This window comes from Ochlerotatus camptorhynchus, unplaced genomic scaffold (assembly GCF_037179485.1).
Source record: "Ochlerotatus camptorhynchus isolate MF236.1 unplaced genomic scaffold, CSIRO-AGI_Acam_v1.1 ptg000144l, whole genome shotgun sequence".
Taxonomy (NCBI): Eukaryota; Metazoa; Arthropoda; class Insecta; order Diptera; family Culicidae; genus Ochlerotatus; species Ochlerotatus camptorhynchus.
In genome coordinates, this window is record NW_027040634.1 from 1,087,252 (window position 1) to 1,104,491 (window position 17,240).

A 17,240-nucleotide genomic window follows, 5' to 3' on the forward strand; every position below is an offset into this window, starting at 1 on the left:
GTACCTCCCTTCACTTCGGAACACTCTCCGTAAATCAGTTTTCTGAGAACCCCATATAATTTTTTTACAGCATTCATAATTTAACTCGAGTGCAATGAATGTTGGATGTGGTTGTTGGTCTTCATGGTTTTTGACGCGTATGACGGAAATGGGTCCCATAGCCGACGTAGTACACTACCCTATATGTTATCCTTCTTACAAAGAAGGGTATAGCCATAGAGGTAACTCTAAGACTAGAACGTCCCGAAGAAATGTGCTCAACTTTTTGGCTCAGCTCTAGGACTCACTTCGGTCCTAAGCTAATCGATGCACCCCTCGAAACATAGGAAAATCCACGAACCCCTCATTTTGCCTGTCAAACTTTCATAGCGAATCAAAACAAACATAGTGTAGTACTAGAATTTATACTAGAATGGGGTACGCTAATGGATTTGCTTGGGACCAATAGGCTAGTCAAGTAGTGAGCCAATTTAAAATCGTTAGTTTCCACCGGTTGGTATAGCCCTCTCCAGTCATGTTCGTATTGGTGCGATTGTTTGTGTTAGTGAGAGAAATTTTGTTTTAGCTGTTAGAACTGTCACTCGAAATAAAAATAAACAACCGTCGAGATTTACCAGTTTGCCACAAAATGGTAAACAGAAAATAATTACGTCTCTTGATTATACGTCTTGGCAACCAGTCGATATTTCTCGTTTCTTGAAAATCAACTGGTTTTCCTGTTTGAAAATGATGACCTCACACCAATAGCACAGAGAACAGACGTCCAACTTCGGTCAGAATTTTGTGTAAACATAAGTGGGAATATCGCAGTTACGTCACAGAGAACAGACATTGAGTCTCGAACAAAATTTCTCTAAAAACTTGTGTAAAGATTCCTATTTGACTTAAGCGCCACTAACGGCGACTTCTCTACTTAACAACCCTCTTTGACAGCATGATGGCGCTGGCGTTGCACAAATTACACTAGACACTAAGTGCTAGTAGCGCCAAGTGCCAATTTTCAACAGAAAATTTATCGATACTAGCACCAAATTGGTCGAAAGTGATAAATTTTTAGAGGAAATCAGGAGATGGTAGCGGTACGTAACGGCGACGTTTCCACTTATTTACACAAGTTTCTGACCGAACTTAAACGTCTGTCCTCTGTGGTTACGTGGCGCTAGTATCTCCTGATTTACTCTATTAATTTTCCACTTTCGACCAATTTGGCGATAGTATCGATACATTTTCTGTTGAAAATTGCCACTTGGCGCTACCAGCACTAAGTTTCTAGTGTAAATTGTGCAACGCCATCGCTATTAGGTTGTCAAGAGAATTTTTAAGTGGGAAAGTTGCTGTAAGTGGCGCTTAAGTCAAATAGGAATCTTTACACTAGTTTTTAGAGAAATTTTGTTCTAGCCTCAACGTCTGTTCTCTGTGCCAATAGTTCCGACGACGTTAGAGGGAAGTTGCAATTCTTAAGGCACCGCAAGCGCAGAAGTTCCTGATACTGCTTTTCTTCTCCAACCGAGTGGCTGGTAAAGCCGGAACTCTGAACAGCTTGTAGATTGTATCTTTTGCATACACGAACCAGCCAGCCACGGAACATTTAGAATGCATTATTTTATCACGAATAATGTGAAACAACAGTAATTGATCCATTTAGATGGTCAAGTTTTGAACACACCACAGCATGCTTTTGGCGCTACTGTATATGGACGATCAAATGTTAAATATTGTTGGAGCCACAGCATAGTTCTGTCAAAACCTCAGCATTTTCATTGATCCATTATCGAAAAATCAACCCAAGATCGATACGAAATGAGCGTAAAGAAATTTGAAACAAAAACAAATTCTACGCATATCATGACAGTCTAAGTTAATGCATATAACATTATATTGTACTGTAGGATTCGTGAGATTGAGTTCCAATGTCCTTTATATAAGGTCCGGGCCAACAGGCTTATTGGTGTTAGTGAAATATGTAAATGTTTAGTGGTGTTCGTATTTCATTGCAATGAATTACACTGTTTCGTTTTGGCAGTGACGTGAATCTCAATGTTCGCAGTATGGAATGTTATGGTAGAATGACGACGTGGCCCGGACCTTATGTAAACGTCATTGATTGAGTTTTCCGATCCGGCGAACACTACACTATAATATCAATTAAAACACACACTAGCGTATACTATCATGTACACGGTAAGAATCAAACATCCATTTATGAGTAAAAGTTAACCCATCTTCAATCAAAGTGGCACTACTAATTAATCAGTAATTTATTATCTAATCTAACCGAATCTATCTAACACCAACACAGCCAGTTCATGAAAGCATCCTGGAAAATGATAGATATACCTCCACCATTTTTCTTATTTATTTGGTATATGTTGTACATCAGAGATTCGCAAAATATACCAAAACGGCCAGGTCTACTGTACAGCATTTAAGGGGCAAGATTATTCAGAAATATCGGGCTTGTTTAAATCAAAGATGTAAACACGATGCTTCAGAATCCAATAAATGGATGAAACGTGGACATCTCGTACCGTACGTTCCGTTGTATTGTTATTTATAACTGATTGATCGTTGGGAGCATCTAATCTAAAAAAGTTAAATGATGCTCCATTTTCCTCGAGTGGTTGGGACATGAGCACTGACTCTTGTCCTAGCCCTACATGGCTTATGGTTATAGCACCATTACTCGCTTTCTGAAAAGAGAAAAAATGGAATAAAAGGCCGTAGGAGAAAGGAAAAGGCACCCCTCGAGTAACTAAACAGAAAACCTTAGTTTCACGTACCCACTTACAAATTGTAGATATCTTTTATTACTGATGCTGCATTGTTTTCCTTATATCTTGGAATTTAATCGATTTGATGAAATCAAAATTCATTATTTGGCATGATGGGTTTTAATTCAAGTCTGGTCTGGTTAATTTCTCGGTGTCATCTGGAACATGCCCGGAACTGACCAATGTGGTCCGTGGCGCTCGAAATTGCCACAATTAATTTGGTTATTATATTTTGAAGTAGGGTACTTTCTTAGCTCAGTCTTTAAAGGCGCAGCTATGGGCTCATAATACTTTTCATTTGGTGGTTGTTGCGTTCAATTCGAATTACAAAGAAATAAAACTTAGTTCCCAAAATCCATGTTTTTCGGAACTTGTTCCGCCCAAATTTCCGGAAATAGTTGACCGATTCTAAATTTGTTCAACAGAATGCAATGTGATCATAATACCTTTTATTTGATGGATGTTTCGTTCAATTCGGTTTTGTGGTTGCCGACAAACACCACTTAGTTCCCGAGTTCCACAATTTTCGGGTCTTGGTCCATCCATCCATATCATATCGGAACCAGTTAATAAGAAACACTTATGAATATTAGAAAAAAGAAATCAGTATGAATTTCATTGATTTGCCTTATGAAAAATAATGTTGACAAAAAAACAATAAATCTGAGCAGACTGAAACCAACCCATGGACGTTAAGATAACGGGGCTCGTATGATGACCACCCGTCTTTCAACGCTTGGGAAAATGGAATGGTTTAAGGCGTATAAGAGCTACCTCATGTTACCCGAAAATCATTCATAAGTCACGCTTATGAAATTCATATGTGTTATTCATAAGTCGAGCCTTATGAAATTCTCAAGTCAATTTGCCTCAGTGTAGAATCATGGTATCTTTCATTTGGTGGTTGTTTCATTCAATTCTGTAGAGTGGTTGCCGAAAAAATACGTTTAAGAAAATTGCGTTACGCGCTCTTACACACACATACACAGACATACATTTTACGATCCCTTATCATCGATTAGATGACTATTAGAAAAATATCAATGTTTTTATAAAAAGCTAAAAAAAAAAAAAAATCAAAAACGTGAAAAAAGAGTGCATCAAAAATAAGAGCAATTGTAAATTTACTCCACCATTATTTGATATGATAGAACCAGAGTACCAGTGATAAGTCTTTAGTGGGAATGACACTGATGAAGACAGCATATTGTAGTCGAAATACGTATCGGTCATGGATACCAAAATTAATTAAGTGGGATTAAATGGAAGATAACCTTTTCGCTGTTTTAGTTAAGCATTCCGCTATCAACCCAATTTCATTACTTCATTATGATGGCTAACAAGCCTTTGGGATATTTTCCTTATTAGAGATTTGAATAGATTTTTCTCCTTTACTTTACTTAAATCTTTGGTTATTATTAGATAGGTAGGTTCTGATTCTACACGTTGTAGTTTCATTTTTATAACTGTGATTTTGAATGTTTTACCTAACGGGTGTTCAATCTAAAATGAGAATTTTTTTCAGTCATACAGCTAGTAAAACGAATGCAGTATTTTTTTTATTAAAAGCATAATGTTTATTCTTAAAAAAAGCGTCAATGAATATTGGAGACGGGGCCCTGGTCAGCAACTTAGTCGCGACGCTCTCACAAGAGCGCTGGACGGCACTGAAATCCTTCTCATTTTTTATTGAACACCCGTTAGGGGATGAGCACTTAACGAGGTTAAGTTTTTGATAAGTCTTTAGTGCGACTGTGGATAATCATAAAATCTCTGTTCACGGGGAAGTAAAACCATTGGTCCTTCGTCCATGAGTTGATGGGTCGATAGGTAGGATCTAGGTGTGGGAGCTGCCTCCCGGGCATCTGCACCAGCTCAGTACGGAAAACAAGATCGACGGGAAACAAATCAAGGAAAAAATGGGTTTACGTCACATTGACAGCTCACGAAAGTGTTGTTCACCATTCAGCATTTGTAGTAATAGCATATATCAATCGGATACTTGAAAGCATATGGCTGCTGAGATATTGCCAGAGGGGTACTGGTAAGTGAGACTGCTTTCTTACCCTAGTTTGTCTGGGTTCAATCCCAGCCCAAAGGGGTGCAATATCTAACCAGGAGTGGAATCGATTCCCGTCGGTTATTGGATTATTGGATTAGATTGTGGAACAGAGACCAACGTTACATAAAGGATCCAAGATATAAAGCAACAGTCCGCATCGTGCTCTCTGGCCGTACTTTTTGCTATCTAAAGCTACAACAAATTTAAACAGCACTTCTAGTGCTAAATACTACCTACATATTTTCAACCTTGTTTGGCTCTTATTCCTCTTTGACCCTTGTTTGGACCCTACCCGAGGTAATCCAGTTTAGATATCGGGAAATTCCTCTTTGATCCATCGGATTCTTATAGTAGTCTGCTTGGAAGTCGATTTGAAGAAACTGTCTTTTTGCGTCATGGCGCTAACCCCAAAAGAAAAGGCAACCGCATGATCCCTCTTCTGATGAAATTTCTGTTGAGCAATCAATTTGATATGGTCATGGATGATGAGAGTGATCCATCATTCAGAAAAAAAATCCTATAAACATCCCCGGCTTAATGCCAAGAAGGAAAAGGTCCCTCATATTGTGGTAACCACTATCGATTTCCAAAACCTTACTCAGTGTCGTAACTTCCAGGGATGGGGTCACGGAATAAAAAATTGCTACATGTCAGCTAAATGCATAAATTGCGGTGATTCTTCTTACGTAACGGACGTCTGCAAAATGCGAGGTTAAGTTCGATTAAATTATAGTAGACGACGATCTTTAGTTCTTGATCCGTCTGAAAAATGGCCGTTGGAGGTAATATCAAAGATGGCTGAGTGTATACGAAGTTTTAGCAACATTAGTAAAAAGGCGTTTTATTTATAATCTTCTATGGTAAGTGAGCCAGTTATGGTATATTACCCGAACAATCATATATGTACCAAACCGGGAAATTATTATTTTTTTTTCCTTTGGTTTGTTTTTTCCGTCGATCTTGTTTTCCGTGCTGAGCACCAATGCTACCGACGTGCCAGGAAGGCAGCTCCCACACCTGGACCCTACCTATCAACCCATCAACTCATGAACCGGGGACCAACGGCTTTACTTCCCATCCGAAGGAAGGCGTGATCAGAGATGTTATGCGTCAGAACATCCCGGCGGCGCCGACTGGGATTGTACCCAGGTCTGCTGGGGTGTGAGGTAATCACGCTTACCACTACACCACCGGCACCGCTATAAAAAACCGGGAAATGTAAGATTCTATTACAGATTTGTATGAAAAGTATGCAAAATTTTCAATGTTTCGGGACATATACCGATTCTGTAATATGGTCGCCGGATGGTTTTTTCGAACCTAGTTTGTTTCCCCAATTGCATTGCGTCTATAAAATCGTCTCGAAAAGGGTTTGAGACTACCATTACATTTGTTGTATGAAACATATGCAGAGGATGTAATATTGTAAGGGTGGATACATTGAAAGTGAGAGAAATTTGTTTTGCGAGTATATACGTGATGGCACCAGTTTTTGGCCCTACCCATAGGCCGTTACGGGTGCATCCGAAAACTAGAGCGATGAGCATCACCATACGAGAATTGTAAAGTAGCCACTTCAATGAAGATTCAAAACGGAAATTTCGGATCAAAAGCTACATTACACCGATTGTTTTAGATTGATTTTTTGCTTTATTACAGTTTTTTGCTTTATCATTTACCGTTCGCGACGGCATCTACATAAAGACTGGTTCTCGCATATAATGCTCAGATGATTTCCGTCAGTAAGTGTGCTTTTTCCTGTTCCACTCATCAGCAGAAGGAGTAATAATAATCATATTGCAATAAAATAACTGTTATATAAGAACTGTACGCAGCGCAGCGTTGCTTACTTGCTGTATTGTGTTGCCTTTTTAAATTAGCTTACATAGGTTCCGTTTGTGTACCTAAACATACTCAAATGTGTCACCTTGCCGAGCTGCAATGATTTAAGTTTTTAATTTAATATATGCACATATTATCGATCCATCTAGGAGAGGGAAAACGGTTATTTCACTTCTGTTTTTATTGTGTATGGGTGTGTGGTGTATGTGGATCACTGTAACATAATTCAATTGTGATTTTCTTCAAGTATATTTGCTGTGTAATTCTGAACTATTTTCTTCACGCAACTGTCTTATTCGATATATGATACATGCTGAAGCGCAGAAAAGATAAGTTGGAAAATGAAAAGATTTTCGATTTTACATTAGATACAATTTACATTGAACTTCAAGTTTAGCAAAACTTGACACAGTCTGTTGAAGGTAGATTACATCATTGTCTACAGAATCATCGAAACCGAAAACCGTTTACTTTCGAATGAAAGCTCAGTTAAAATTGTGCCTTAATAAAAGTAAATTTGAACGAAGTGTACGGTTAGATAAATTAGATTACATATCACTAAAATCACTTTCAAGTGCTTTTTTTCCATTTGTTTTTAGGTTTAGGTTTGTCTTTTGATTTTCACAAATTTCAGCAGTCCGAAATTTTTGCTCCGTTTCTAGTGCAGTGTGGTGCCACGGTTTTTTTTAAATTTTGTACCCATATTCGCTTCGCTGGTTTACATCTGGCTGATTTCCACTAACGTTATCAAATAATTTTGCTAACTATCTAAAACCAGTATAGATCCTTGGACGACTCCTGCACCTGTGCTTCGAGACCTGAAAGTAGAAAAAGAAAGAAATTGTTATTTAGTGATTAAACATTTGTAATCCAATTTAAATGAAATAGTCCAGTTACAGGACTGAAAGAGAATGATGAATACCAAGTCTTCCAGCTTAAAAATAAGAGAGGGAGTGATTTTTAATTGAAAATTTTACGCTGGAAATTGTACACATTCCAGGAGAGCACAGAAACGGGAGCGGCTGAAATGGAAGATTCCCTCGGAGCTCAATTATGATGCTCGAAATTATATCATTGTTGCGTGGCCTTATGTTTTGTGCGTGTAATTAAAGTACGACCGAATTCTGCTTTACTTCCAATTTAATACTTTTTGCAGTGCGAAAAGTTTTCCGCTTTAACAAATTTTCCCAACTTCAAAAGAGGTCAATTCGATTAACAAACAGCCATGCTTCACAGACACACTCAGTCATAGGTAGGTATGTGCGCAACGATGACGACGACGACGACGACGACGACGACGACGACGAAGGATCTAACATGGCAGCGTTGCTCACACTTTAATGTTTCTCCGATTCACAGCAGATGGGGGGAGCCAGAGAGGATACAATTTATTTCCATTCGGTCGTCTAGCTGTTGGTGATGATATCCTTCTAGCTGGAGGTCCAGGAATAGGAAGCGACATTTTGCAACGCGCACATGATGACTAACACCCAGGGCCCACCCAAGGCAACCAGTGACACTGCTGTGGGAGGAGAATGAAATATATCCTCGTCGCCAGAGTATCCTGCTTAGAAAGTAGGGGACACTGGAACGCTTCTTGTGATCCCTGCATGAGATTAAAAGCGACGACCTCCGTTTCATATATTCATACGGTAAACATGTCCGTATTCGTCCGCATAAACATAAAGGATGAACGTTCAGGCGAAAAGTTGTCCTTTCAAGCACAATAAAGGATCTCCCGTGTCGTTCCCGAAGACCCGACCCATCTCGGCTGAGGCTACGAGGAGAGTGGAGACACAAAGTTTTATTTCATATGTCACATAAATTTTGCGAACGCTTTCTGTTGCTGCTTTGATATTAGTTTTTGCCATGGCCATGCTATACATGATACACTGCAAGTGCCCAGGGCAAACGATATATGTAGGTACGGCAAGCAGTAGGAAAAGTTTGATCAAAGTGGAAATGCAATTATTTATTAGTCACAGCGACCAAACGCCGACAAAAGAGGCTCAACCGGGCGTAAATCTTGCACAAAATGACACCGGGATCAGTATCCGAGTGAAGTGGGTGGTTGATTCATGAATTATGAAACTACAATTATGGATGGGGGCGCTTCATAATTTTGTTTAACTTGAGTGCAAGTTTCATACAAGCAACAATATTATCCCAATGGTAGGAAATTTAAGGTTCGAATGCATTTATCTCTACAAATAAAGACTGAATCGCGATTTTCGAGGTGTTTTGGAGTTCAAAATCTATAGATGCATTTAACTCCGCAAATAAACTTTAAATCGTTTATCAGGCACTGTTTTATCAGACAATAAATTTTCAATTGCAAAATACATGCATTTTTTGATTCTATAATCAACTTTTGGAAGTCAATTGCGGTGTGCGGTGCTGATTGTAGTGAACTAATCGAAGGACTCCCGATCGTCTAGTCAGTGAAGGCGCGATATACCATTCCGGATTTTGCTGGATTTATTCCTGGTGTGATCAAGGGTGCGCAATAGAGTGATGCAAAATTTGAAATTTTCGCTCCACAGTACTTAAATGATTCCAAATCGGATCCTGACTAACCTTTCAAAATTTGAACCCATTTGGTGAGAAACTGAGATGGCACAAACCATTTGAAGTTTGTATGGGAATTACTATGGTAAAACCAAGATTTTTGTCATGCCTATATCATAATTCACCATATCGATCTGCTTCAAAAGCTTTCAACTCTACTTGTAGGAAACTTTGCTGAAGACCACTTTTTGATTAAATGCAAGGATCGAAAGTTATCAATGGTTCAAAGCGCTGATGTCTTATGATCATGCTCAATCAACTGCTCAGCAGGCAACATTGGTGTTTCTGGGGCGTTGAATAGGACACAAAAATCAAGGCTACTATGTCACATTGCAAAATACAGTGTTGCCTAAAGAGCAGCTGCTTGATCATGTCATAAGTTTACCAATCTCTTAAATAATTAATAACAGTCTCGTTTTACATAGAAACAATTTTGAGCAAAGTTGTAGCTGAGAAAATTTTCTATAAGAATGGCTATCGAACTGTTTCGCAGCTCAATATGGAAAAAGGTTAGAAGGCAATGAACAGAAAGTTGAGATTTCCCATAGTAATTTATATGTAAACTTCAAATGGCTTGTTCGAAGTCTGTTTCTAACCAAAAGAGTTGTAACTTTGGGAGGCTAATCAGGTACCGATTTGAAACCATTTAAGCACTGTGGAGCGAAAAAGTCAAATTTTGCATCAGTCTAGTGCACAAAGAACACTAAGCTAAAGGCAGGCTCATAGTTCCAGTTAAGAGCCTAAATGAAGAATTAAATAACATATTACGATTAGATTTGACGTGTGCCCCTTCGTCATGTAAAGATGGGGTTTCTTTTTACAATGTAAAGGACAAACAAAAATTCATATTTATATGGGCAACATAGCGATAACTGAAAATGTGCCTTTGATGCTACTTTATTTTTTAATTTTTTTTTAAAGTTGTACCAACGGCATATCTACCAATAACTTTAGACTTTGCATGAATTTCAAAATAGGGGTTTGTGGGATGAAGCTTCACACTATTAGCCGTAATTTTCCATCAAAATCTAAAAAAACAATGCAAATGGAAAATACGATTTGTGACAGTATTGCATGAAACTGACTATTGTGTCCAATTCGTTACGAGTTTGAATAAATAATTTGTTTTTGTTTTAGAGAATCTCCGAATTGATGCGGATTCCATTCAATAAGATTTTATAAATCCTTTAAATTTGTCGAACCTCTTAACGGAATCCCTTTATACCTAAAGATTTTATAATTTTTTCTTGGCATATGATGTCTGGTGTCTACCGCTCCGGTGGCACAAAAGTCATCCAAGAACACTTTGCTTGAAGTCGATGTTTTTGGCTCGTTGGCTCAATTATACGTCAGTTATTGACAGCTGATGTAAACATTACGAGTTTCAGCTCCATTTACGTGGCCATGGTAACGTTGTGGTATTCATGAAAATTTATCAAGTGATTAGTGTTTTGAATTAATCTCTCGGTGTTTTTCAGTTGGGTATCTATTGTTCTATAAAATTATAAGAAAGAAGGGCATATAAGTGAGTTCACGGTGGCTTCAAGAATCAATTACCGTCCTATCGGTTGGTCATACTCGGATGGGTGAAACTCATCGCTAAGCCATGATGATGGTAACTTATGACCGAAGCTTAAAATCATTCCAACCTCATCGCCACCGCTATCACTGACGGCAGCTTCAAGAATCAATGGCCATGCCAGAGGATTGGTTATATGGAGACTCAATGATGAAAAATAATTTTCCTGGTAGGTTTTCCCTGATTTTCCAATCGATTTTGAAAAATTCCAGACAAGATTGAAATGATAGTAATAAAGGAAATAAAACGTCGATTTTCAGACCTAAAGTGGTAGTTTTATACGACAGATGAGGAGATGAAAGTATAGAGTATAGTCCATAGAGTACGATAGTGTGAAAATTGTACATAGAGAGTAGAAAGTGAGCAAAGGTCAATTTTGAGGAAGATGCGAATTGGGTTGACCATCTTCTTTGCCAAACTCTCACTGGCAAACTCAAGTAGCCATCTGACGTAGCAGCACCTACCCTACCACTGTCTCCTTGAGATCGTTAGGTTGACGATGACAGGAGCACATACAGCGGTAGAGGTAACACTAGCTGCAATTTCCAAACCTAAATGCTTACGCCAGATCTCGATTTGAGTGTGAAACAATCGATCATCTCTTTTGTCAGTGGTGGCGGGGGGAGATACCCCTTACCATTCCTCCCCAACGGCGGAGTTTGGTAAAGGAGATGATCAATCCGTTTCGTATCTTCCTCAAAAATGGCCTTTGCTTGCTTTCTTCTCTCTAACGGAACTCTATGCTCTCATCTCCTCATCTATCGTATAAAATGAACACTTTGAGTGTGAGATTTGTCGCTAAGCATCTTCAATTTTGTAAACCGTTAACTTCACGCATGGAGTAATACAGACATAATTTGTTGAAGGTTTTTACAGAAAATGTTTTAATTAGAAAAAATTATAGGTAATCTAAATATGAATTTGATATTTTCGTACAGTGTTGCCACATATTTTACAAAGATATTTTTTCAAGTGTTCAGTGTTCCCAAATATTTTATATTTGTGTTTGAAAGTAATTTTCTCAGATTGAGTATAATAAAATTTCCACACTTATCGACAAAAAGTAATTTGCGTATTTCCTTAGATACAGCATTTTGAGGCAAAGAATGACTAAAAATATGAGATTTTTATTATTATGTTTTTTGACTTAAGAAAACATCTAATCAAGTTAAAAATTGTTTACAGTGTTGTCAAATTTAAGTTTAATTTTCCAACTAAACCATCAATGAAATTTTTTGTGGATAAATTTTGCTTATATTTGAACACCTTCGTGTTCTAGTCTTTTTGATATATATAATAGGTTAAACAAAAAAAAGTTCAAAATATAGTTGCTGTAATTTGAAGTTGTGATAGTAAGTTATAAAACATAACAAGAAGGATTTTTTTTCTGTTTTTTCAAAGCAAATTAAATGACTCTTCAAACCCATTCTTTCGATTGATATTTTTATTTATTATTTAGTTCCACCATCTTGAACGAAATTTAATTATCACAGACAAACAGACAATATGCATTACATAACGATTATCTTCACTAAACGGATCATTTATTTTTTTTTGTAATTGGTCACCAACAGGACGCTTTGCCATTTTTTTTGTCTTTATAATCTAGATTTTCAGCCGCAGGCTAATTCATCTCCCAGTACTATGCAATTCGACAGTGAGCATGCATAAGGGTGTATACGTGATGATCCATTCTCTTCGTCGATTTTCTCTTTGCATTGCTACAGCTAAGCGAAACAATTTTCTAGAATTTGTTCAATGCAGAGGTAACAGGTTGTATTGGCTATCAAACGCACCGAGAAATGTTAATTCTAACGTGTTGTTGACAAAAGAGAAAATCGACGAAGATAATCGATCATCACGTTTACGCTCTTATGCATGCTCACTGTCGAATTTTTCGTTTGATCACTACCATCATTTGTTGAGTACAGTGCCCTCCACAGTGTAGTCAACAGATGGCAATAGTTCCTCAATGCAATGATTTTTTTTAGATTTATTAATTTTGTAGTGCTTTTTGGCCGAAGCTTTAGAATCAATAAAATTCACAGTATTATATAAGTTTTTAAAACTATTTTATTCATTTACTAGGCTCAGTCATGTGTGACACTTTGCGGAGACAAAATTCAGTAATGTTTCTGAAACCTCCTTCAGATACTACGGTTGACCAAATCCTGGTTGTTCAGGGGAAAGTAGCACAGAAACAGGAGGATAATAAGACTGGGAAACAATGGATGGAAATTGTTTGGAAAGGAGGGGATGGTCACATACAACTCTAACATCAGACAAACAAAGGAATTCGTAGATCGCCTGCATGTAGGGAAGATCACGGGTTACCAATTCATCTCTTACTTAACGGAAGGGTTGTCTACCTCGGGCCACTAGGGTATCCAACAGTCGTGCTATAGATGCGTCATTACCCGGTCAATACCAAACTGCGTGATCGATGTCATCATAACCGGTTCTGCACCTACATATATCACTGTCAACGAGGTTTATTCTGTTGAGATGTGCGTCTAGCTAGTAGTGGTTGGACATAAGTCTTGACATCACGCGAATGAAGCCCCGACTTACATGCAGACCTTTGAACCACGCTCTCGAAGAAACATTTGTTATAATGGAATGTAACCACCGCCCAAGAGAGTTACTTGTCCAATCGTTTTGCCAACTTAAAAGAGAACACTGACGTACTAATGGGAAAAATTCATCATGTGAAATTCTTCTATCATAAATGTCGTCTTGTTGTGCGCCCACCTGCGCGAGAGAGTCTGCCTTCTCGTTGCCTGGGATTGAGCAATGTGAGGGGACCCACACAAAGGTAATCATATATGATCTTTCGACCAGCAAACTCATCTGCTCCCTCACCTTTAAAAGGAAATAAGATGAGTGCCTACCTTTTTTTTATATATCTTTTTTAAGGAGACGCCGAAGCCAGTGGATCCATCAATGCGTGATCCATCAGTGAAAAATCTTCTATTGCAATTAACTTGTTCGTACTTTTCAGGAAAAAATACGTGGAATTGAAATAGGTCAAAGTTGATCTATGAAGTGATATGTCTATTTCGTGCCATGCTAGAGCCGAATTACATTCCAGACTTAGACTCAAGTGGCCATTATATATTCAAACATGGTTGAATTTCTCTGCCCTACTGTTTGTCACACAGTTTTATTTTATAAGAAACACTTCAAGATTGGGTATGTATAATTTTTAAAGTAAAATTGTATATTAAAAACTACAAGGACCAGCCCCTAAGGGGTTGTTAGCAATGGTGACGTAGGACTGCGTTGTCATAAATAATATATTTTATTTTTTAATTGCAGTAGGAGCTTGTGTTTTGTGTAGGAATAGGAACTTGAGCGGGGTTCTCTTTGTTTATACTCTTTAGTATGACTATGATTGCCCTGAAAAGAACCTTTTGATATGAATTTCACCTGGGACATGTTCAGAAATGTAACTCTTTTGGAAAATCTTGGTGGATGGAGACGATTGAATTTGTTAGTTATATCGACGCTTTTGGACAATGCTTGCTATTTAACACTTTTCAATAGATTCTTGTTGAAAAACAACAATCAGAAGCATTGCTATCGATGCGTGGAAATATTTCTGATCGAGTGGTGATAAAATTATTGAAATTGGTCCAGGGTCAGCTGAGATACCAACGTTCAAAATCTTTCATTATTTCGTTACATGTTCCATTTTTGGTTTTCACAAAGTGTACCCCCGTATAGATATCACAGACGTAGTCCTACGTCAAAAATGCACGATAGAGAAAAATATATTGAAGGATCAGTGAGTTAGATTCCTACTCCGGTCTGGGAGTTTTTCGGGTTGAAACATTTCTTTTCTTCCCTGGGAATAGAGTATGAGTACAATCACTGCATTACAATTATACTAAAACATAAATGGTAATCGGATTAGAAAGCTCTGAATTAACAACTGTGGAAGAGCATCTAGAACACTTAGTTGAGGTGCAGTGCAAAGTTCCACTAGGGTAGAAATAAATAGAATAAGAATGACGCTTCAATCAATCTATCATTAAAAAAACAGTTTTTAGTACTGAATTGTTACAAATAAATTCAATAAGCAGAACCTTAAGCTGCCATCTGGCCAATTGATATGTAGGATAAATCTGAATCCTTAGTAATATTTATATATAATATGATATTAGATATAAATCACGCTGTTATTTCAAAATTAAAAAAAAAAAAAATCCACATGGGATTTATATGCGATTATAGGCAGTTTATGTGCTTTTGTATTCAAAATATAATAACTATATGTGAAGCATCACCGCAATCCGAACATTTCTATCTTATACTCGGTAGAAGATTGTCCTGGTCCAAACATTTCGAAAAAGTAGTGTCAGTTTGTGTTACTATGATGCACATATATGGAGCGTCATATTCCATACAAGTTTACACATTTATGAGACATCCCAAGTAACATTGCAGGTTTTATCGCGGTTTTATAGCATTCTACAAGTCTAAATCATAGTCTACAGAACTCTCATAAAACCAAAATTGTTACTTGGGATATCATGAGATATTCCATAGATTGTATGCAGCCGACCATTTTTGTAAGCAAAATGTTTTACCAGTTGCTAGTTTGCATGAAAAGGAAGTTTAAATGCATGCTTATTTGCATGCATAGATATTTACACCACCATTAAAATTCAGATTTTTTTTTCTGTGTTCTAACAAAAATATAAACTTGTTGAAGGTTGGTTGAAGGTTGTGATCTAAAATGTCTGTTTGTCTGTCAAGATGATGGAATCAAATAAAAAGAAAAGTTACCTACATTCCCAAATAACATTGAATGTTTTATCGAGGTTCTAAAGAAAGCTACAAGTCTAAATCAGGGTCTTCAGAACCCTTATAAAACCAAAATTGTTACTTGGGTTTTGAAACAAACAAAAATACATAAAGTTTAAAACGCAAAACAAATGTTTGGCAACACTGTACTAAAATATAAATTACAAACTGCCGTCGGTCTGTTCGCCGCTAATAATTCTTGTCCTCAATGTGCTCGAGCATAGAGAAACAATCATTTGCAGCAAAAAAAAAGCCATAATAATTAAAATTTCCCAGAAATATCGCCAACAATCCGTCAAAATAATTACAAGCAATTAAAGAAAATTAATTCCACTGAGTATGGAACCATTTCTTCTGAAACCAAGCATCAGTTTGTCGGTTTTCACTAAACTACCGAGCTAGCTATACCAGCCGGCTCGGTAACTGCCATCGACCGACCGCCAGAAACCGCTTCCCTTTGATCTAACGCCGCCCGTTCGAAACATAATTGATACCGAACATGAATGCTTAGACTGAATCTAATTAAAGTCCAGCGCAAAAAAAAATAGCCTTTCCCCCACTAAGATCGAAAACATAAGAATGTTCCTGCTAAACTTTGCTTCCCCCATCGCTTGCGCCCAGAAACGGTTCTTATTTCATCGCCTTCCGCGGAAAGCCCATCTCGCATCGGTCAGGAAGAAAAGCTGAAATTACCGCAATTACGCCCGGGCCGGGCGTCTTCGGTTCGACCGGGGTCCGAGTGCGCCGAGCGTTGAGCATAGATTACAACCACGCCAATGTGCAATTAATTTACTAAATGAGCATTTCGCTGTTTCCCCCCATCCACCAGCCTTTGGGCCCCATCAGTGTGAAGGTAGGACGTAGGCGAGAACGCGGGGAAACCGTGTGTATAATATTATAATTAAAAATAATTTATGGCATCGGTAGCCATCGCTCACGGCCAATCGCGCGTTCGTTCAAGGGTTCGCCCAAGACACGCCTTTTTATCACCACCGTGCGCTCGCAACACACCACACAGATACAGACAGCCACACATAAACGGGGCCACTTCTTCTCACTGCGAGGTTGAGAGCTGAGGCAACATATAACATAGGCTAAACATGTTGCGAATGGTCAGAGGATCAAGACGGAGCGCAAGTGAGTGCAAGCAAAGCGAATTCTACACCCCCTTGTAGGACAACTGCGGGATGGAGAAACGGCGAAAAAGGAGTTTTATCTGCAAGCTTCTTGAACAGTTTTTGTGCAAAAACACTGCATTTCGGTGCCATCCTTTCATTAGGGCGAAACAGAATTTGTAAACACCAAATTTAGCCGCTGATTTCATGCAAGTAATCGCTCACTCACAACCGGTAGGACGGGGCAAGATTGTCACCTTGAAGGTGACCCTACACGATAACTTCTATATTGACAATAATCGAATTGTCATTACATGCTATATTGACGTCAATACATCGGTATTGACAATATATTTGTATATGTTATAATCGCAATTAAAACATACACTAAAATATTTCCTATCCTAGTTCTTTAATGTCTTCTCTAGCTCCCTAGGGTTGATATATTGCAATGTATTCTAATTTGACCAGACACACCTGAGGGAAGACGTGCA

At 38.0% G+C, this 17,240-nt stretch overlaps 1 protein-coding gene across 1 annotated transcript in view; it reads right to left on the bottom strand.

Moving 5' to 3' along the window:
• Positions 1–6,480: 6,480 nt before the first annotated feature.
• The window catches only part of vg (vestigial), a 132,332-nt gene continuing 121,572 nt past the window's right edge, over positions 6,481–17,240 (bottom strand). The window contains exon 8 of the mRNA XM_065221563.1: positions 6,481–7,493. Within this exon, the coding sequence (XP_065077635.1) occupies positions 7,444–7,493 (50 nt within the window). The 3' untranslated portion in view covers positions 6,481–7,443. The remainder of the gene's footprint in view (positions 7,494–17,240) is intronic.